Source organism: Podarcis pityusensis, assembly GCF_964106645.2.
Source record: "Podarcis pityusensis genome assembly, chromosome: 3".
Taxonomy (NCBI): domain Eukaryota; kingdom Metazoa; phylum Chordata; class Lepidosauria; order Squamata; family Lacertidae; genus Podarcis; species Podarcis pityusensis.
This window is the reverse complement of record NC_138026.1, coordinates 89,307,872-89,330,991: the sequence shown is the minus strand read 5'-3', so window position 1 is coordinate 89,330,991 and position 23,120 is coordinate 89,307,872. Positions and strand designations below refer to the sequence as shown.

At 42.3% G+C, this 23,120-nt stretch overlaps 2 protein-coding genes across 6 annotated transcripts in view; one reads left to right on the top strand and one right to left on the bottom strand.

The window, feature by feature from the left end:
• ALK (ALK receptor tyrosine kinase) overlaps positions 1 to 2,231 on the top strand; it is a 586,654-nt gene extending 584,423 nt beyond the window's left edge. For all 3 annotated transcript variants that reach the window (XM_081000090.1, XM_081000091.1, XM_081000092.1), the window contains one exon: positions 584 to 2,231. In XM_081000090.1, the coding sequence (XP_080856216.1) occupies positions 584 to 1,255 (672 nt within the window). In that variant the 3' untranslated portion in view covers positions 1,256 to 2,231. The remainder of the gene's footprint in view (positions 1 to 583) is intronic.
• Positions 2,232 to 6,539: 4,308 nt separating this feature from the next.
• CLIP4 (CAP-Gly domain containing linker protein family member 4) overlaps positions 6,540 to 23,120 on the bottom strand; it is a 38,774-nt gene continuing 22,193 nt past the window's right edge. For 2 of the 3 annotated variants that reach the window (XM_081000169.1, XM_081000168.1), the window contains exons 8-16: positions 21,206 to 21,341; positions 20,412 to 20,549; positions 17,614 to 17,700; positions 15,555 to 15,695; positions 13,995 to 14,129; positions 11,562 to 11,685; positions 10,988 to 11,052; positions 10,188 to 10,260; positions 6,540 to 9,213 (exon numbers count right to left, since the gene is read on the bottom strand). In XM_081000169.1, the coding sequence (XP_080856295.1) occupies positions 8,892 to 9,213; positions 10,188 to 10,260; positions 10,988 to 11,052; positions 11,562 to 11,685; positions 13,995 to 14,129; positions 15,555 to 15,695; positions 17,614 to 17,700; positions 20,412 to 20,549; positions 21,206 to 21,341 (1,221 nt within the window). In that variant the 3' untranslated portion in view covers positions 6,540 to 8,891. The remainder of the gene's footprint in view (positions 9,214 to 10,187; positions 10,261 to 10,987; positions 11,053 to 11,561; positions 11,686 to 13,994; positions 14,130 to 15,554; positions 15,696 to 17,613; positions 17,701 to 20,411; positions 20,550 to 21,205; positions 21,342 to 23,120) is intronic. The other variant, XR_013984519.1, reaches the window with a different exon arrangement.

Genomic DNA, 23,120 nt, shown 5'->3' with positions numbered 1-23,120 from the left:
TGCTTTCCTCCTCTCTCCTCACCCTGTACGCTATTCTGGGGGTTCTCCCAACCTCCCCAGAGCCCCTTTTGGGAGGCATGGAGGCACATGGGTGGAAGAAAGGGGGAGGAAGCAGACACAAGGCTGCTGTTGACAGGACTCAATAGCTGACTCCTGCCCCAAAGAGTGTGAAATGCTGGTGAAATTTCATGAGGGTTTTAAGAAAACTGCAAACTGATCTGAAAATGTGGCAAGCTGAACTTAAGATTGGAAAAATGAGAAATTAAGAGAAACCAAAACTGACCGATTCAACCATCTCTACCCAAGTATGGAGGTTACCTGGCCTATGCGCTTGCCCTCTGTAGATTTGTCCAACTGCTTTCTGGCAGTGAATTCCATAAATTAATTGCAGTCTGTATGGAAGTAGTTGTTCCTCATAGCTGTCCTGAAAGTCAATTTTATTGGGTGATTGGGCATGCGTCCATTAGGAGAGAGAGAAAATCTTTTCACGAAGCAATGGTAGATTTCTCCAGCAGCACTCTGTAGCGTCAAGCAGTTAAAGAAAGCAGCAGCATGTTTTGAATCCCTTGTTTTTTTACTGCAGGACCCTGATGTGATCAACACAGTTCTGCCAGTGGAATATGGCCCCTGCATTGAGGAGGAAGAAAAGGTCCCCGTGCGCCCTGAAGACCCCGAAGCGATCCCTCCGTTGCTAGTCTTGCCGCAGAAAGAGAAAAAAGGTGTTGAGCAGCTCCTGCCTTCCCCACCATCCCTGGCCTTAGCCATCGCTACAGGGAAGGCTCTGGTGAAAGCAGCTAGTGTCGATCCATCAGTCTGTGCTACTACACAGGCCCCCCTGGAAGGGGGACATGTCAACATGGCGTACACTCAGTCCAATCCGGCCACTGAGCTCCACAAAGGCCGAGGGTCCAGAAACAAGCCTACCAACCTCTGGAACCCGACCTACGGCTCCTGGTTTTCAGAGAAGCCCATTGTCAAAAACACTTCACAGGCGGAGAAAGAGGCAACTGAGAGGGAAGGTCCGGGGCATGAAGGGAACTGTACTTTGGGGCCCAGCATTGTGACTGGAAGGCTGCCAAGCTCCTCCCTTCTTCTAGAACCATCTTCGCTGACAGCCAGCGTTAAGGAAGTGCCTCTGTTCAGGCTCCGCCATTTCCCCTGTGGAAATGTTAACTATGGATACCAACAGCAGGGCTTGCCCTTGGAAACTTCGGCCCCACCCTTGTGCCAGCAGCTGCGAGGGCCCTCCCCTTAGGAACAAGGCCAACTCCCCCCACCAGGGCCCCCGGAAAACATCCCATCCTTTTGACTCTCTTCCTGTGGGACTCGTAAGCCTTGGTGCAAACATCGGCATCACCCAAACAAGCACGAGCGCAGAACGAGATGCCCTTCTGTAATGTGCCAATGCGCTCTGAAGTGCCACCCTTGGAAGCTCTGCTTTTCGAACCTGCAAGAAGCTTCCGTTTGTCAGAGCGTGCACACCCCTTACACACACACTCGAAACACCCAAGGACAACAGTATTATCTGCAAGGCCCCGCTCTCAGTTGCATAAAGTCATCTGCATGGTTGTTCTCTGTGCCCTTCCCTGTGCGCTGCTTCCTTCTCTGTTGTTTATGTGCCGTTTCAAGACTCACTGTTAGAGAGTTTAATGTCCGGGGATTTCCCTGTACTGCCAGATGCAGCATCAGGGAAATCCCTCTTGCTGCCAGAGATTTGAGGAGGATGGGGAAATGTTGCACTCTCGCTGAAATTCAAAATCAGATAAACATGGACTCCCAAGGGGCATGTACCCAAACAGTAACTCAGCTCCAACATGGCCCTTCCACAAGCATGCACAACTATTGCGGTACTCTTAAGGGTAGCAGAAACACATTTGTTTCCACGCCTTTGGTCTACAAGATGGAAACTGCAGGAATTTAAGGAGCATGGTGAAAGTCAGTGATTTAGTTTGATTGAAAAGGTGATGCCCTCTCCCCCTTTTCTCTGTTGTGGTTGTGGGACGCCAAGGGTCAAATACTTAATCCCCCATGTTGTAGTTGGTTATGCCACATGCTAGAGGATAAGATTATCGAGGTGGTAAGAGTCAGGTTGTTCAACAATGAAATCACCGCTATTATGCTTCAGTTAATACTATGGGGCAGAGTTTAGACAAACAGAAAGTAGTCGATTGCCGTGGTGTGTGCTGACTCCCATTTTTTTCCAGTGAATAAGGATATGATTTTATTTAGTATTAGAAGAAGAAGAGGAGTTTGGATTTGATATCCCGCCTTTCACTCCCTTTAAGGAGTCTCAAAGCGGCTAACATTCTCCTTTCCCTTCCTCCCCCACAACAAACACTCTGTGAGGTGAGTGGGGCTGAGAGACTTCAAAGAAGTGTGACTGGCCCAAGGTCACCCAGCAGCTGCATGTGGAGGAGCGGAGACACGAACCCGGTTCCCCAGATTAAGAGACTACCGCTCTTAACCACTACACCACACTAGAATTGCATTGCCGAACATGACACTGTAGGAAATGCGCCAAAGCAAGTGTGTTTTAACAAACGTTTTAGAACAACCACAGTAGCCAACTCTCTAAGTCATTGTTTTGACAAGAGTCAATATCCACACAGAGAAAAATCAGGACTTGAGCATATGATGTAAAAATTACTTGCCAACTTCAGTGCATTCTCAGACTCAAACATACCATCAATCCATGCTTCAGCATATTTCACAGCTTATCTTATCATGCTATCGGAACTGAAACAATCTGTCAAAATATCCTGCAATGAACTGGGGCCCAGAATTGCTCTTGCTTGAGCACAGGCAGCAGAAAGAAAGGCATTAGTGGAGAGGGTAATGCCTGTGATTCTATTGCATGGTGCTACAAATTAGGAGACCACACCACTATTGCAGTTGACCACTAATAATCCTTGTTTCCCCACTGACACTTTGAGGCAATAGATCACCCCCATGGAAGCTGTATATATGGGCATACAAACCTCGTGCTCACATTCGTTCCCATGAGCAGAGCAAACGAGGAGGAAGCTTGGTTTGTGTCTCTTGCCTCGCTCAAGAACTTATAGCTATTAAATAAATGCAGGTGCAATCCTGTGCACGATTGCACTGCATAAGGCTCATCGATTCAATTGGAATTGATGTATAAATGAAGAAATCTGACCTTCCTGAGTGATAGAGAAAAGAGATCCACTTTCCACAGATACTTGTTTTCTGGAGGAGCAGTAAATCAATGGGGAATGGCCTTGAATCCTTAGCTGCAAATTACAGTTGGACAAATCTAATCATGGATCCCCATTGTACAGTAATGTGTCTTGCTCCCATCACGGGACAACCAAGAACTTTGAAGTGCAGCTCAAACAGATAAAAGTATTGGGCCTACTTCCAGCTGTCACAGCTACTGAAGGTATTTATATATTTTTTCTTGAGTTCATAAGGCAGCTATAAAAAATGCTTCATTTGAAAAAAGTGTGCTTGCTCACCGAATCAGAGGCAGTGTTCAGTTCATTATAGTTTGGTGGATGCTGTGCCTGAAAGTCCTACTTGCTCACAGCAGGGAGCATGTTATACTGTCTCTGATGACCCCAAGGGGCAATTAAAAAGTACAACTTAACACGCTGTAAGATACCTGAGCTTAAAAGAATGGTCATCTGCTAAAACAGCCAAGTTCCTGTGCTGTTATTACAATCCACTGCAGATTGGCTGGTTCATGTGTGTGATTAGCATCAAGGCACACTGCAGAGCCTCGCAGTCCAACCCACTCCTGGAAGAAAAAGCACTAGCCAGGAGCTTCTCCAGTACAGCATCCTTTTGTGTTACAGCTGTGGGGGAAAGCTCATGAAAAGCTTCCTTAAAAACAGGCCTCCCCCCCCCCCCACATCACCACCACCCAAAGTAGAGGAATATGAATGGCAACCTTAGAAGCATAGAATGAGCTACGTCTTATACCATTACTTGTTTGTGAAGGTTTTATGCCACATTTGTAGCATGTCACAACTCTCAGCAGCAGAGCTACTTATCCAGGGTCTTTCATTAGGGAAATGAAACTAAATCCTGTTACACACCCAGCAGAGGTGTGCAATAAAGGATTTCAGTCACAATACTGTAAAATAGCTCGTAGTATTTATACTTGGTGAGATAAAGCTTACCAACACATATGCTTTGTTAGCCGAGGCACAGACGGAGGTTTCCGTATCACCAGAAATAAATGGAAACACTGGCAGAGGCAGGCTTTGCTCCTTAAATGACACCACCTAGGCAGAAGCCGTTTCCATGACTTTACCATGAGTTAGGCAGCAAGGAGTATGAAACAGCTGGAGCACCATCGCTGCTTTCTAAATGTATTTTTATTTCCCAGTGCCTGATCAGAGACTCGCATTGATTCCACAACATTAAAATCTTAATAGAGACTATACAGGAGAGCAAAATCACGGGCTTTCAGCAGTTCCAGTGCAATGTTCACTTCAGCGTCTGTGTTTGGCCTTTTATAGCACCAGAGATTAGCCAGGAGACACAATGGAGCTTTTGAGACAAGAAAACTATGAGCAAAAACTGCCTCCCAAAGTTATTTACCCTATTTGTGGGCAGCAAATGTAGGAAGGTCATTTATCCTAAAGCAATTGGGGCAGGGGGGTAGAATTGGCCCAGGAGGTATCAAAGGGTATGCAAGGAAAAGGTTTGGTTTGGTTCATTCACCTAACCCTAACCCTAGAAGAGGAGGACTGGAAGACAGCCCATTACTTCCTTCAAGCGTCATGGTTTAGGGGAGTCTGCAAAAGACAACTCTCCACAAACCTGTCAGAAAATTATTTTCTCTTAGAGGTTTTAGGCCAACTCTCATCTAAGAATTGACTCTGCTTCCTGTGACGTTAGAAATGTGGGAAGAGTCCCATATGCTCGAGTGCAAAATACTGTCCATTGATTTGAGTAGCCAATGAGTGCATTTTCTCACCCAATCCAGTGCAGGAGGACTCAAAAGCAACCCCCAACTCAGCTTTTGTGGGGCTTGCCTCCAAGTGAGCATAGGAGTGCAGCACCATCGAACGTCCCTCACACTTGTTTCCTTTCCCCATAAGGATGCAGAAGTTCAAAATGAAGTGGTTTTGGTGGAGCATTTCCCAGTCATTTTTCAGTGCATGACTAGGTACGGCAGCTGTATGCCAAGACTTTCCTTTTATGTGTCTGCTCATATAGGTGAGGCCACCAGATACGTCTAAACCTTGAGCAAGTACTACCTTTTCAGTGTCCATTCACAGCTCCGTCACCTCACCCACGGAAGTCTCAACGGAGTTATGTCTGAACCTTCTGTACCCAGCCTCTCCTTCTGTATCAAGGCTTTGTCATTAGGAATGTGTGTCACATCTGTACAGAAGCTTATGCAACATTGCTCAAAAATCAAGGGCCTATGCGTTTCAGGGATCCTTCTCAAGATAAATTGCTAATATATGATCATTAAGTATTTTGTATTGTATTTGTATTGTAATCAAATGTAGTGAAGCTAAAGGCATGAAGACAAAATAAAATGACTGTAAAGGAAAGCATGCGCCTGGCTGTGTATTCTCTTTACAATGGCTCACCAAACCAAGGAGGCTTTTAATTCAGCACATGAACTGCTAAGCTTGGCCAGGGGGTAAAATGCAAGTGATCATTTAGCACGACAAGATTAACTAAAGTCCCATTTTGACTCCTAAAGTCATGGAAAGTTCTCGTTGAACTAGAATGAAAGTTACCCAGGCTACCTGGCGGAGATGACAAATTCCCTATACTGGTTGCAGAACAATTAATTGAGATGGGGAGGTACAGCTCTTCTAAATGCACCACTAATGTCCTTTTAAGGCCTGGCTGATCATTAGGGTAAGTTGGATTTCACTCCAGAGAAGCTCTTCTTGTTAATATTTCTGTCCACCCTTCCTAATAAAGGAGCCCAGCACATCAACCCCCAAAGTGGTAAAGGAATTCAATCAAAAATAAAACATTGTTATCTAAAAACATTTTAAAAGCCACATAGCTTCACAGGCAATAATTTTCAAGGTTGCCAGGAACAGTATCTTTCACCCATCAAATACCTGGGTGAACAGGGGTGTTTTTAAGATCATCCTGAAAGTTAATCATCAGGGAGACCACACCTCACTAGGGATGGCATTCTGCAAACGGGGAGCTGCCACTGAGAGGGCCCTGTCAACAAACAGCCCTACATTGTACTGGCACGGGGTTACTGGGTTAATAAATTAGTTACCTTTTTCTATATTCAGTTCATTTTATCCCTTGGTGATTATGCATGGCCTACTGGTATATTAATTTCCTTTCTAATATACAGCAGAACTCATTCTGCAAGCAGTCCTTCTTAATACTGAAGCCATGTAGATTTTATGCTGATAGTTTGGGCAGACATGATCTTAAGACACACCTGCAAGAGCAAATAGGAAAAATGAGGCAGTTCATATTAGCGCAAGAATTTTTCTTTCAATGGTACCAATGTTTACCTTGTAAGTCACAATCCCTAGAGGAAGAGGAGGGCAAAAGAAAGATACCATCCGACCAATACATAGGGAATGCACAAAACATTTTTATGTTCAAAATCAGCATGTCTGTAGAGTACATCAATATATTACAAACATAAAAGGTGTTTAAAACATCTGTTTTGTTATATTACAGCTGCTGCTTTCTATCCTAAATGCATAATGTGCAAGTTAACATTATAAGAAAGCGATTCAAAAAAAGGATATTCGGTCAGTTTTCTTAAAAGCAACGGGCATCGTTAAAACCAAACGACCATTAACAGCACTCTCATTTAAAAATACATTTAAACACCCAAGGAAACAGATGTCAGACATGGCAAGATTCAGTGCATCAAGGTGCATCTGGATCCTCAAATGCATTTCTGCAGTTTTCAGATGGCTTTTAATTAAGAACAAGTTTATAATCACAGTTTACAACCATTGCCCTTAGTTTAAAAATACCCATTAGCTATAAAGCAATATTGCAGCTTCGTCGTGCTTAATGTAGATCAGGGGGAAATGGTTCTAGCAATGTTTAAAAATATTATCTATACACTTTTATAGACAGCTAGAATGTAGTTTTACTTTTGAGTGCAATTTGACAAGATACCTTGGCCAGAATTCAACTAATGAGTCCCACTAGTGGAAAGCTGTGCAAGAACTGCTGTTAGCACAAGGGAGGCAGTTACCATAACACTACACTGAATTCTTCCCCTTATTTTCAAGGATGAAGCCACTTGGTGGCTTCTGTGGCTTTTAAATTATCTGAATCCATTTAATAAGGGTTCAAAATATGTCATAACAATTAAGATATTTTTTAACAATACAATTTATAAATTTATAATCACTCACTTATTTAAAGAGAAGCATAGTGCAGTAAAATAATCATGTTTTAAAAGTTTTTTTTTTTTATTTCAAGGTACATCATGCTTCTAGGCAACAATGTAGCAACTACATTATATAAAAATGGCAAGGGCTTCAACACCTAGCCCTGTGACAAGCTTTTCCTAAGGTTGGCGTCTACAGTGATACAGAATTCTTATTGCACATGGGATATTTGGGATTCAAGCACCGAAATATAGGTCTCTCTTAAATGTTCTGCCCAGAGCCAGGAACTGGTGGCCTGCGGGCAAGATGGCCAGCTGCCATATGGCCTAACTCAACCTGCAGTGGCTTGGCAGAGTAAGGCAAGCTAAAGGTTCCAGGTCAACCAGGTGACGGTTCTAGAGGAAGAGGAAACTTGAACCTGCAACAATCATGGAATCTCCCATAGGCTTTCTACCAGCTTCTCCTCCCAGAAGGTAGTCATCAGTCTAAACTAGGGTGTTTTAACCAAGGTTAAGAACACTGTCAAAAATCAGAAGGAAGAAAGGCTCCCTCATCACCTACCCATGAGTGAGCACGTTTCCTAGAGGAGGAGGTGGTGTAAATCCATGCACACATTATCTTAAACCCAATACTGCTACCTCACCTTAAAATGACCCGTTGGCCAATCTGATTGCTGGCTGGAGAGCTTTGCTGAAGGGCATTTGATGCATGCAAAACGTTGCAGTGTTACAGGCTTCAGTCTTGACTAACAAAATAATTTCTCCAGAACTTGAGTGGGGAAACTCTTCAGAGAGGAGAAATAAAAGTGCATTAATACTTGTTCCAATGGCATTTTTGGAAAGTGCTTCTGGCATGCTGCTGCCTTTAAAATACACACGCATGTCCATTATACAGTATATCTCTATATACTGTAACAAAAAGTGCTTTTACTATTTACCTGAAAATATTTGTGCTGCTTTATTCTTTTTTCCCTTTCTTCTATTCAGGATGCTTCTGTATGTAGCATGGAAGGAGCACATTTTTTCTCTCTTTTCAACTGGTTGCTTTGTGCTTGGAGGATCTGTCTGGATAATAAGCTACCTGTCTCACAACATTTTCCCCCTAAATACTGTCACTTCCCTCCCTCTTTATTGCTATTTTTTCCCCAAAGAAAGTGAAGACTGTTTAGCAGGTTGACAAATCCTGCTGCTTGTTTAACAAGCTCTGCGATCTCAAGTCACTTTACAGCTTCATTAGAATGTGGGATGGAAACATCATTTGTAAAGCAGCAACGCATGTCAACATGGAGCCAGATAAAAAACAGATTATTCAAATAACAGGACTGCTCAACCCCAAGTTGTTTTTTTAGTATGTAAGCAGCTTTCGGGTGAGGACCATTCTGTTGGGGAAGCTATTAAGATTTCATTCCTCAAGAGTCATAATGCAACTCCAATCTGGCTAGAGCTGTGCAAGTGTTATACAAATGCAGTTTTAGGACTTTGGGTAAGGCAGAACTTCATGCAGGCGATGGCAGGATTGTCTTGTGTGCTTTATTTCTTATGCCCTCATCTCAAGAGCTAGAGGAGTTTGCTTTCAGCAGATATCATCCACAAGTTTTGCACCGTTGATCCCTCGGTAAGTGACTCGGCTTGGCCGCACCAAGACTCCATAATTTGGCTTGCAAGTAAAGTACCGCTTGTCACCCACAGAGCCGTCATTCTTGCCTTTGGCACTTCGGAGTTCCAGGCCAAGCCAGATGCCTGGAGCAAAGTCTGTGGGCCCAATGTAGCGAATGATGCCCATCTCACTGGAGCTGCTCAGGAGGACCTGGGAGCCTTCGTGAAGCTTGACGGGCCCCTCAGCGCTGGCCGTAGTGGTGCTGCTCCAGCTGCGTCGCAGGGAAGCATTTTTTGACCTGGGCAGATAAAAGGAGGCAACAGGTGGACCATTTGTTAAATGCACAAGATGCTAAGATTGCATATGCACACAGAGGAAATCTGCCACTGACTTACTAAGATAAAGACTTCAGGGCCTCCTGATATGGACCAGATTGCTTCTGATCTGGCAATGGCAGTAAAACATGCCTTCAGTTAAAGGCCACGCAACACGCTCATCATCAACCCAAGAGAAAAGCCTGTGTATCCTTGTACCACAAGGTCAACGAGCTTTTCAAAACGATAAGATGGTGAAGTTTTCCTACCAATGCAAATAGCAGCTCCAAAAGAGCTATTTTTGGCAGGGGTGCAGCATGGGAAGAAAGGGTTAAGAGTCTCCTCTTTGCCTGCTGTGATCCCAATAATTATTAACCCAACTCACCTACCATTTTCATTTTTAAAAGCATGTATGTTAAATGCAAAAACACATTTGATGTCCTGTCTAGTTTGGCCCTAAGCCAGCTCCTGTTAAAAGGTAGTGGGGAAATTGGTGTGTGTGTATCAGCTGGAGTGTTTTGGCCTAGCTATTGAGCTGGCAAGGAATGTGCACAATAATTCTCAGAAGTGAGATCCTGGCGCAGGCCTATTTCTTTACCATTCTGATTTCAGTTATTAAATCTAAAATGTACAGCCAGCTTTTCCTGACAGCCATCACTGTGCAGGAACAAGACTTGCAGGCAAGCAAAAAAGCATCACTGCCATTGAGACTTCCTATAACCATTCAGGATTGGTGTTGGGAGTTATTCAACAATATCAAAATGACTCTGTGGACTACGACCCTAAAGACACTGGGAAGGGAGTAATCTCCAGTGAACACAGTAGACATACTTCTGGCTAAACATGCATAGGATTGCACTGTTAGTCACTAAGATGCATGCCTCCAGAGACAAAGAGTGCTGAATTCATCTAATCATAGCAGACAACACATGCATTCCCTTTTCTAAGAGCCACTCACTTGACAAAGGAGTTTCTCCTGTTTAATTCCTTTTGGGAAGATGCAGAGGTTGTGCTAAAACTTCGTCGGAAACCTGAACATGATAAGAAAAACAAACTTCAAGTCAGTCTATTAAGTGGCATACATACTGGTATATAAATATCTAAGCCTATTTCCCCTCAATATCCATAGAGTACACAAAAATCAAAGTCTTTCACCTCTCCTCAACCTCTCCTCCTCACCTCTCCTCAATTTATTCAGTTCCTTTTTTACAGTGCTGTTTTCTCAGGCTCCATTCAGCTGTAATCTGTCCCACTGAAAGTAATGGACACTGCACAGCATTGCTGAGCTGTGTCTAGAATGACTAGCTCAAAATCTTGCCAAGTCAGCCCCAGAGCCTGGGTCTTAGGAAACAAGTCCACAAACAAAGGCAACTTAACACAGCAGTAAAACCACACAACAGGTAGGCAAGGTTTTTAGCTGAGAAACATAATAGAATTTTGGCGTTGGAAAGGATCCTAAGGACCCCCTAGTCCAACCCCTTGCAATCACACTACGAAGTTCTGAGAACCGAGCAGGAATATTGAAAATAATAATAAAATGCCTTTTAAAACATCATTTTGTGTTTGTTTCAAAAAGGAGGGGTTACAGACTTTAAAGAAAAACAAGGCGAAATGGGAGGGAAGAGAGAAATGGAAAAAGCTCCTGCCTTGAGGCCTTCCCATTTCACTCTCACTCCCACCATCCCCAAGTAGCTACAGTTGCTGCAATTTGCACAGGTAATATGAAGCAATGAAATCAGGTACTTGTCAAATTCTTACCGGGGAGAGAATGATTCATTTTACTTGATGAAACATCTGTGAGGGAGTCTAGCGATCCCACTAGCCTGCAAATGAAATAATATGTTTAACACTTCTCTCTCTCAAGGCGGCGAAGAAGAAGAAAAAGAACAGTCCAATGCTTATTTAGTGTCATTTCTCCCTTTGTTCCATTCCCTGCTCTGGAAATTTAGAACGCACTGCCAAAGTCTCCTTCCATTTCTTCTGCTACGATCGTGCCACTCTTCTATGCTTCTCCCCATCAGCTTCCAGCTCATTTTCTTTCCACTTCACAATCTCCAGGACACTCCCCACACACCACCTGCTGTAATTCAACTTCCTATTTCCTCTGGCCTGTGTGCTCTCATCTAATCTCCTTTGCATATATGTTGTTTTGCCTTCCAAAGACAGACTGCTCCCCTCAACTAATCTAGTCAAAGAACAGAGATGATCTATATTTTGGTAGCAGACCTGTGCTGGGACTCCTCTGGGTTTCCCTCCAAATGGATGGACGTAGTCTGGGTCAAACTGTGAAGCCAAACCCATTTTGTCCTGATGTCATGAACTCTGCACTTACCTCTGCACTCTCGATGGTGGTGCAAAGACACCATATCTGGGGAGGCAGCTGAAGTACTGCATGCCTGCAACTGAACCATCATTCTTGCCATGAGGTTTGTCCAGTTCTATTCCACACCAAACCCCTGCAAAACCAGATGTTTTAAGAGAGTCACGGGTAGGGCAAAGATGCACTCTTTTCAGTTTTGCTGTTGCTCACTACAGCTATCTACCTGTATGCCACAGAAGCATTCTGCTCTTGGCAAATTTAAATCTACAATTAGCAAAAAAAAGGGAGTAGGAATTGAGAGCAGAGAAAAAAGAACGCCTCTTAAATAGATCAGCTTGAAGAAGCTATCAAGATGAATAAGCATTCTCTCCAAATGTTGCTTCAACTTTTGAAGTAGCACTTAATCTCATTCCTCTGTATAAAGATTTTAGAAAGGCAAGGAAAGCGGAGGAGGAGAGGCTTCTAAAGTGTTGTGCATCCAGGTAAGGTAAAGGGACCCCTGACAGTTAAGTCCAGTCTCAGATGACTCTGGGGTTGCAGCGCTCATCTCACTTTATTGGCCGAGGGAGCCGGTGTTTGTCCGCAAACAGCTTCCGGTCATGTGGCCAGAATGACTAAGCCGCTTCTGGCGAACCAGAGCAGCACACAGAAACGCCATTTATCTTCCTGCCAGAGCCGTACCTATTTATCTACTTGCACTTTGACATGCTTCGAACTGCTAGGTTGGCAGGAGTAGGGACCGAGCAACAGGAGCTCACCCCTTGGCGGGGATCTGAACCACCGACCTTCTGATTGGCAAGTCCTAGGCTCTGTGGTTTAACCCACAGCGCCGTGCATCCAAGTAAGACCGTGCAATAAAGCTTTCAGAACTGTGGGCCTCTAAATGTACACGGTCAAGGCTGCCTTCTTCGTCCTGATCCAAAAGTGTGCAAGCAATACTTTGAACTGCTGCTGCTTTCATTCACTTGTCTTCCAACATATAAGAACCTTCTAGTGTGCACTGTAAGAAGCAAATAAATTGTTTGATGGAGCTTTCTTGAAAAGTTATTTCCTCACAGGGCACCGAGAAAGTCATCAGACAGCAACACTTTCATTTAAACACTACAGTCTGTGTTGCATTTGCTAATTCTGAAGAAAGTTCCATAATGCCCTATTTCTCATGCTATCCAACTCCATTAAGACTCAACATTAAAATTCAAGTCATTTGGCGCTTAGGGTGCAGTTTTTAAGGGCAATGCTAATTACAAGCTGAAGCAGCCAGAACTCCATCATGCATTTAAAAGGCTCGGCTGGGGAAGAGTTGTTTTCTTCCTGCCTTCAAAAGAAATAGCGACAGATTCTCTGCCAGTTTATCAGCAGCAACACTTATGCAACTAAATATGCCTTGGCTCACTACTGAAAGCTGTCATCTGAAGTAAGATGCTACAGGGAGGAGTTTTTCTGCAAAAGAGCAAGCTTTCCCTGAGGTCAAAACACACATCAGAGGTTTTCTGAGATAGATTCCTCCCTCCCCAGCCACCCATACCATTTATTTTAACAGAATAAGCACCATACGTAGTAAAGTTAAGTCTCGCACACCAAAATAAGCACTATACCTATAATCCCAGTGTCAAATAGTGGTGCTATTTGGATAATTGTTTTCAGTTCTGAATAAACTATAAATGCCACCGCCCGCCCCCCGCCCCCCCCCCCGAATCCAAGCAAGTTCAGGGTGATAACTGGGGTATGTGTGTGTGGAGAGCAGTGTGCAGAGGTGAAGTTTAATAGTCCCTAAATGCCCTGTGGACAAGTAAAATGTGTTCCGTTTTTAGAGTCGCACACAATAGTTAATGAGCTTTGCACCATCTGTTGACTGGTAGTTCAGCTTGGAAATATCCAAAACAGGAAGTGCAGATCACTTATGCTTCCTGCTCCTTGCATACTAAAGTACAGTTTGGAAATTACTCAGATTATTTATCTGCAAGCACTATACACTTGACTGAGCGGGCTGAACAAATGCCATTGAATTTGTGTATGTAGTTATCAGAGGTCAGACTTCTTCAGCAAAAAATGAAATCTTTGGTTTTATGCTGGCTGATATTTTTATGATGCCAACACAACTGCTTTTGAAAGGACACATAGCTCAGCAATGCTTTGCATGCAGATGGTTCCAGGTTCAAATTCCAACTTCATCTCTGCCATCTCTGTTTACAATAATCTGCTTTAAGATTTTATTTTACATGGATTGTTCACTTTATTTGTTTTGAATTGGTATTTTATAGTATTTAACTAACATTTTACATTGTTTCTTACTGGAAGCTATAATATGAATTCTTCTGAAAAATGAAGCCCAGGAAACAAATTAAATGCTTTATTTTCTCTGACAAAAGTCTTAGCTTCAGTCACAGATCTAAAATACACTAGGCAATCCTAGTTCTGCCCTAAATGTTCACGCAGAAAGCTTACCTGGTGCAAACTTAGTTGTCCCATAAAATCTAACTATTCCAGTTCTCTGTCCTACCACCAGCACTCTGTCTCCAATCTGAATCTCCCCTTCATCAAAAGGATTTCTTCTTGAAGATGGAAAAGTGTTGTTTCTTCCTGTTCAACCAGATTTAAGGAAATGGAGAAGATATTTGAATAACATAAGAGAAAAGGACCATTAATATTTATTCGTATATTGAACCAATATAGTCGGTGCCTCAAATAAAACTAAAGAAGATCTCAGCAGCAAGTCCAGAGAGCTAATCAAATATGCCTATGCGGTCTCCAGGCTAAGTTAAAATACACAAATTATATGGAATCAAGATGGGCATACCCAAAAAGTTTTAGAAACTAAGAACTAGGAGCAAAATTGTAGCAAGCTATGGGAATCAGATCTCTGCTCCCATTTGCAATGGGAAATTTATTTCCTTCTTTCACTTGTGGGGTTAATTCATGAAGCCACAAAAGGCTAGCATCTTGGAAAAAGGGAGTTTCTAAATTAATTTTAGTATAATACAGGGGAAGACTGAATAATAATTTAGAAAGCTACATGGAGTACTCACGGCCAAGTATAGACATTACTTCAAATCAAGAAGATGATGCATTTTTTTTCTCCTGCAGGGTGAGTTCAGCTTCCCACTGCAAATGACAGATGCACTTGCTTTGGATTTTTAATTAATAGACAGCCAAACATATGCATGTTTACTTAGAAATAAGTCCCACTGAATTAAATGGGGCTTACTCTCAAGTGTGCATTTTTCACTCACACTCAGTGGTTGAGCTGGGCTGTCTACCTTTCTAACTAACTGTTTAAAATGCCACATATATGGGTATTGAAAAGTTCATTCAGCACTTTCTATTATAGAAAATCAAGCCAGTGTTTCTAAAAGTTGAAAAAGTATTCCAGGGATAGTTGTGAGAGGCAGTTCTTACTGACACAAATGCTAGCCAATCAGTGCTGTGTACAGCTGGTTTCTTCTGACAAGTGGTAGAGGTGGCTTCCCCTAAGCTGAATGCTGGAGAGAGGTCTATATCTGACCTAAACACTTCAGGTCCACTTCCACAGCAGCTTCACTTCTCATTTTTAGGCATGTCTATACACACACCTTAAGAACTGTATGAAACGTGTTAGCCTACTCAAATAAGTACTATAGAAAGTCACATCATAGTAGTTTTATGAGTGGCAAGTATCTGAGTATCCTAGAGCTATGAAAACACATACAGGGAGGAACACGGCCTCTCCTACCACCATGTGATGATGCATGAACAGGAGAGGCAGTTTCCACATTAGGAAGATTTGGCCACAACAGGACCTGTTCATGCTGTCCACAAGGTGGCACTTACCAAAATGGTTAATTCAGCCTTGTAATCCCACCCATACTCCAACTACAAAAAACTCATCTAGAAGTCTGCAAATGACTTGTTTTTATCTTAATAGCTGCAGAAAGAAAAGCCCAGATTTACACTTAAAGGAAATGGACCTCTTAGTGCCACCACTGTCTTCACATTACTATTTAAAAAGCAACTGTGGAGAAAGCATACCTTTCGTTGCAGCAGAATGGCTTTTCAAGTCTTCCTTCTTATTTTTCCTTGCGGCATTCCACTTCTTTGAGCAATTCTGCTTGCTGTCTAAAGATGTAGTGGAAGAGGAAGAGCTGTTGGATCCAAGGGAAGTTGCATTTTCTTTAAAAAAAGGAAGAAGAAACCAAAGAATTATTCAGACACACAAAATAAAGAAAAAGATGCATACAAGACAGGAGATGTCAAAGATGTCATTCCCCCAAGTAAGAGAAGAATAGAAACCATCTGCATAAAGCTAACTTTTCATGATGGACACCACTTAACAGTCTTTCAAACCCACTTTAATATTGTGTAATACTTGTAAGCAGGGAGCATAATTGTAAAAATAATGCCGCCTCAAGTAATAAAAGACACCAGCCTTTTGCTTTTGATAGCCAATCTATTAAATCTTTGATGAGAAACAGGGAGTGTGACATTTTGCGGGTGAATTATGAAGTGCGTGGATTAGTGCCTACTGCATGCTATTATGCACCGTATTAATATTAAAATCCAGTCTATAAAATAAGATTGGGAGGTAAATCACTTTCATTTCAATTTGTGAAATCTTGATGTTCAAGCTGCCTAAAGAGATTTATCTCTAGCTTTTCTCTTCATATAGCTTCCTCTCCTGCCCTATTCTAAGTTAAGATCTTGACCCTTGGTGTATCTCAACCATGAAACTGGATATCTTGGCAACAGAGCAGTCCAAATCCCCCTTGTGCCAGGCTGGCAGGCGAGGGAGAGGGCTGGATTGGGCGAAGATATCGCTCTGCTCAGATCTCCCATCTAAGCTGGCCTCCCACCAGCCAGCACAAGCATCACTCCATCAGTGCTGCCCTTCCCCTCCACCCACCAAACCTGCAAGTGGGAGTGCTGCTGGTGGGATGCTAGCAGGTCACAGCCATTGGAAGGCCCCTGAAATGGGCTGCTGCAGTCACACAGAAGGACTGATCCAGCCTGGTCTGAGTCTGACCCCAAGCCTGTCTCACTGCTTATCACATGCAGGCATCAGATCCGATCACTGCACCAGCTCCAGGATGGCGTAGCCCCCAACATCTTTGACTCCACCCATCACATGCTGCAGGGCTGCAGGTGCGACAGTGGAGCTATTGCTCTGCAAAGCCACAGCGGCAGAGGGGAGGAGGTTGGATTGCAGCCTTTTACCTGTATTGGAAACTGTGAGTTTGGGGGGGGCAGCTGCATGTACTAAGCTTTAGCGTGGACCTGTATCATTGCGGGATGACATCACAAAGAGCTCCTAAATTGCTACAGCATCTTACAATGTGTGACCTTAGCGTGTCCATGGCTATCATATGGGGGGGAAAGCCCTTGAATTTTGCAAGGCCTATCAAGATTGCCATAAGCAGTGCAACTTGCAAAGAAGGATTGCACATCTTCATTATAAAAATCCCCTTCCGGCCAATAACAATGAGACTCTCATGTTAAGGAATGCAACTGATTAAAGTGGCAATGCGGTCTGTGGGATGCAGCATCTAGAGATGTGACCTGGAAGGGTGGCCAGCAGAGAGGGACTAAGCATCAAAGGAGTTGAGCTTTTCCACCTAGTTCTGCTCTATTCCATTCCCTACACCCCATACATGCACCACATTCCTCCTTGTTAGGGTTGATCCACATTTACTTTTTGCCCCACTCTTTCCAGGCAGAGCAGGCTCCCCACCCCTGCCAGAGCTTTCTCTGTGAAAACTCACTCTCCAAAGCTGGATCAGAGCAAATGTCAATTCGGGGTTTTGTGCAGATTGACGTTTGCACTGATTTTGGGGTTTATTCTGTTAAAGCTCCAGAGGGATGGGGCACTCGGACATGGAAGTTTAAATTACAGGCCATGCCTAGAAAGAGTGGAGGAAAGGTAAGTGTGGATAAGACCTTAGTGAAGTGATCACAGGGCTTTATGGAGCCAGAATACAGGAACAAAATAGTTTTAAGTGGCATAGTTCTACGGTTCTCTTTGGGAGAGACTGTTATGGGATTTCTCTTAAGTCACGCCAAGTACAGAAGCCAAAAATATCTAAAGAACGCATACCTTCTTTACCAGGTGGAGTTTTCATTCCTTCTTTGCTGCCCAAAAATGTGGAATCTGGGGTGCTGTCTTTTTTCAGTGCAGATAAGCCTGTGAGCCAAACCAAATCAATGAAACCATCGTAGTCTAGTAATAATTCTTCTACCTTCCAAAGAGCAAACAGGCAGCAGAACAAGATCACCTAAAAATCCAACTACTACTACAAAATTTGTGAGTCGTATCAAGAGATTTCCCTCATCCTTTTACACCTATGAGTAAAACACCTATGAGTAAGAATACCAAGTCTTATTTTCCCCACAAGAAGACAAAATACTGAAAAGTTCAGTAGTGCAACTTATGCCTTGAATGGATGAGAGGTTTCCCAAGTTGATTCCAAGTTAAGTGATCTCAGGCATCAGACTTTGAGAAAACCTCTGACGGAAACTCAGAAGACATTGACTCAAATGGCACTGCACCAGAGGGAGAAGAGGCACTTTTCTATGGAAAGAAGTAGTGCCTATTTTTTGCAGTGGGCTATTAGGCTACTAGAAACTATTTTGTGGGCCAGATGTGGACTGTGGGCTCAGCAGCCCTGATTTAAACAATAGCAATCTGAACAAACAAGAATATTCAGAACTAAGGTGTCTTTCTTATTTCTTGCCCCTTTTCAGCACAGGATTGAAAAAAGTACTTAATTGCTATTTTTTTTATATAGTTTTTTTATCACCCATTAATAGGGTTACAGAACTTCTTTAAAATGCTATGCATGTGCAAATATCCCACATGATACCAGGAGCAACATCAACCTATTGGAAAGCATGTGGGGAGACTGGATATTACATACATATGTGGTGGTTTTGCGAATCTCTTTACCCATTTTGGGTTTTGGAATTTAAAGTATTCAGTTTAATATACAAAACAGACCTACAACCCGGTCCTCAACTTGCTTTACTTGGAATAAAGCACCTGTCTACTCCACCAATTGCTCCTAAAGAACTTTTAACATTCCTCCTGACATCAGCATGTATGGAAATAGTCATGCGAGGGCACACCGCCTTGGGCTTGAACATGGAAGCAAGGTACCTCCAGAGCATGGACAACAGCCCTGGCTGAAAAGCTGACATGCCAGACTCATGAGACCAAAGGATGTGAAAATACCCCAAAACAGCATGACTACTTTATTCAATCACAAAGGTATTCTAATCACAGATTTCCAATATCACATAAAGTTATGCCCCCAAATTTATTTGTACTAGCACCAACAACTTTTGAAGCACTTTTGAATACATTTATCTATAGAAGTATTTTACAATAGAATCAGTTGTCTTCCTAAGAGAATAGCCTATGTCAGAACAGTAGCATCCCTCATAATCTATGCATGGAAAATAGTAATCAGCCTTAGTAATGTTCCATGGGTCTTCTATTCCACATTGATAGACATGCTACTAATATCAGAGAACAAGTCTGCAGCTGATTTTTCTGGCAGAAAACATAAAGGGCAGAAATTTATTATTTATCAACTAAATGCATATCTATTGGCTTCATCTGGCTGCCGAGCTGCTTTTTGTACTAATTCATGAATGTACTCTATTATTAGATGTTTATCAGACCAGCCTCAATAAGACCAGCATGACGAGCAAGAACAAACATGTTTACATATCAATTTATGAATACTTTTCCGGAAGAAAATCTGACAAAACAGCCATTACTCAGAGAATTTGAATTTTAAAATTTAACCCAATGCCCCAAACCATGTCATTCCTTTTAAAAAGAGTATCAACAGGAAAAAACAGTATTTTTAAAAGCTATGCTTAGTTGCCACATCTATTAGAACAGTCTCTCTCACCAGTGGCTCTACTGAGTCAAGGTCAGGTGGGGAACAGTTTCCCCATCAAGCAAAATAACTACAAAACCCCCACCTCCTGAGGAATGGACAGGCTTAATTATTAGAGTCCTAGAGCCAAAGTCTTTGTAAGAGGGGACAGGTTTTATGGAAATTTTAAAGGACAGTGCTGAACAGGTGGTGAGAGGTTGAGGAATCCACAATTTAAATGTTAAAAAAAAACAACTTTTAAAATCTGCACCACTAACAGAATATCAAAACAGAAGAGGGTGTACAGAAACATATGAGAAGGATGGGATCCTAGCTCAGTGAGTGAAGCACATGCAATGCACACCAACTGAGTCCATAGCAACTCCAAGACTCCTACCTGGAACAATGGAAGGCCACTGATAGTGCAGACAGCACTAAGCCACATGTCCAAACATCTGACTTGGTATAAGGCAGCTGTCTATGTTCTATGAGGACATGATCTATAAAGGATTTCGCAGCTCACAACCAAGAGCCAACCACAACAAAAGATGCTGCTGGCACTTCAGGGGAGGAGTCACAATTCCTGCCTTCTCAAATCCACAGAGGCCAGCGCAGCTGCATCTCCTCCTCATCTGCAAGGCCTGTTTGCTCCAGCAGGTGGGGGGCTAGGGCTGACTCTTCCCTCAACAAAGGAGCCCAGGTACATCAACGGGCTCCCAGGTTTAACAAAGGTAAGTGTAACTAAATTTCAAGGTGGTTTCGTAAAGTAAAACAAGTACCACAATACATACACTCAAAACAATAACATGTGGAAAAGAGGTTAAAAACCATCTTGGGAAAGCAAGTTTATCCCTGATCTGACCTAAACCTACCAAATATTATACAATTTTTAATTATTTAACCTCTGACACAACACAGCACTTGCCTGCAAACAATGGGTTGTGATTTTGGACTGAAAAATAGGTCATCTTCTTAACATGTTTTTTGGCTTTGATGCTACCATGCTTACCTGAATTCACTTTGGACGTTATGTGCGTTACATCAATTTTCTTGGACTTGACAGCGGGAGAAGGTCGCGAGGAAGAAACCTTTGCATTCTTTTTGTGTTCTGAAGCTTTACTTATTTTAGAGAGAGGTGCAAAGATGCCTGGCAGAGAAGACACACAAGAGAAATATAAGATATTAATTGCAGAGCTCAGCTACTCCTTGATAACCTTATTCAAGTATTTATGACTGTTCAAGTATTTAAATAACGGCCAAGTACCTGACACTTTTGTAGGCAGTCTTAAATGCTGCTTCAAGTATTCTACTTTCCTCTTATGGGTAGGAGTTGAAGCACACTAAAATGAATACTTAAAAGCTTTTGCACAAACAAGCTTGCGACTAAGATGAGAACTGGCCTCACGACTAGCCATTTTGCCATCGCTGCCATCTTTCCTAACTATAGCCTTCAATTATCTTTCTTAAGAAATAGGGCTATCACAGCTAACAGAGGGATAGAGTATACTGCTTACATTATCACTAGTAACATCCACAGCAAACATCCATCTAAATTACTATCTCTATGGCAAGCAAAGAAGGGGACACTACTGATAACTAACAACTTAGCAAAACTATTGTTGTTGAAAATTGTTGACAGGAACCATGCATTTTATTTTAAGCCCAAAAGTCCAATTTCCAATCAGAGAAACATCCAGCAAGTGGGGGAAATTGCTTAACATGATATATATGTGGCCAAGTAAAAAGGCATTCCATTAAAGCATCTGCAAAGGCAATGCATCTCAAATAAAAAAAAAGTTATACCATGTTTTGGTGCACACTTGAAGTACTGTACTTTGCCAACACTTCCATTGTTTTTTCCTTCAGGTTCATCCAATTCTATGCCAGCCCACTGTCCACTGGCAAACTCTGTTGTGCCACAAAATCTTAATGTGCCAACCTAAGAGGGGAGGGAGTAAAAAAGTATGCATCAACCTTTGTAATGGGTTATTTTCAAAAGAAAAAAGGAGCAGCAGTGTGAAGACTGAATACAGGTATCTGGGGGAGGGGAAGAGTTCAAGTGCAGTATTTTTTATGTCATGGATCTGTCCCACCCTAAGCACTCTTCTAAGAGACAACCCTTCAGATATTTGAACACAGCAAAGACTTGTCTGCTGCTATTCCAACGGGCTTGCATCACAGGAGGGTAGGTTTTTGGTTTAACATTTGTAAGAACAGCTCAACAGTGGAACCAGTTATCAAGAGGATGGTGGACTCTCTGTCACAGAAGGACTTCAAGCACAGGCTAGGCAGCAATTTATTGGGGATACACCTATACTGAGCAGGTCACAGACCAAATGGCCTTTAAGACCCCTTGAACTCTGATTCTATGTAGAGATGGATGCTTACAATGTTTTAACATCCAGAGTCTAAGATGTAGAGATACCCAGCTTCCCAAATGTAGTCCTTGCTCATTCAAACTTCCTGCTAAATTAAGCATACTTGTAAAGAATGTAATACACAAACCAGAGATTTCTGAACATTTATTAGTTATTTTACAAAAATTGCATCAACTATAAAAAACCCACTTACAAATGATCAGAAATGTAACACTCTTAATTAGTAAAAAGCTAAAGATTTATTTTCCTCCAAGAAAAACTAACTGTGCTACTCTGAAAGTAGTTAACTTATTGAGAGGCTAAGAATTAATCTGTCTTTTATTCATTTGTTGGAAATATGAACCGGAGCAGTTATACGACACAGGTATTTTCCAACAAATCACAAGTGCCTCAAGAGCAAAATCACACAGGACATTCCACTCCATTTTTTATATTAAAAGGTAATAAACCAATTGCACTTGTAACTTGCAGATTCCCATATTCCAGTATTACTCATTTAACTGAATTTCAGGAAGTTTCTGCTAGCAAGGGTAGATCCATATAGTCTGTAAAATTCTTGAAGTGCAAAGAGTTCTTCAGTTTTACATGAGCAACAATGTGGGAAAACAACTTTTTGAAAGCCCCAGTAAGTCACTCCGACAGAGTGTTCTGTTGATTGGTTTTAGGACACAGAACAGCTGCATCTCCCTGGTGTAGGCAAGGCTTATGACTTTTATATGTGGGTGTGATCTGCTGACCTATCCACGGGATGCAGAGTTATGAATGCCCTTTAAAAACTAATCTCCACTGGCTCATTACAGCAAATGGCTGAGAAACTTTTCCAGAATCAAGTGTAGACTTCACTAACCAGTGTTGATTTTTCCTCCTGCATCATGTGTGGTGAAGATTCACAGTGGAAACAAAGCTTTATGTACAGCTTTCATTTCCTGTTTGCTTAGACAGCTGTGGAAATGACTTTATACGTTATTACATTTCAGAGCAGAAGCAGGGTTTGTCATCATCTAAAAATCCCACTTGCACAGAATTACTGTGAATCTTACTGGCACTGAAGCAAATGTGTTATATATATGTATAACCCATATATATGTGTGTGTGTGTGTGTGTGTGTGTGTGTGGCTGAATTACAACAGAATCAACTGTGAAGAGCAATAACTGTGGGCCAAGATATAATCAGGACAATATACCCGACAAGCTGAATAAGGCCCGAGTTAAAACCTGCAGAACCCTTTGCTACTGAACCTTTTTGCAAGGGTGAAAAGCTTAGGAAGCTTCCCCCTATAGATACATACCATGCCAGTACTGCTATCTACAGTAGGCCCTTCCTCATACCCATCGTACTG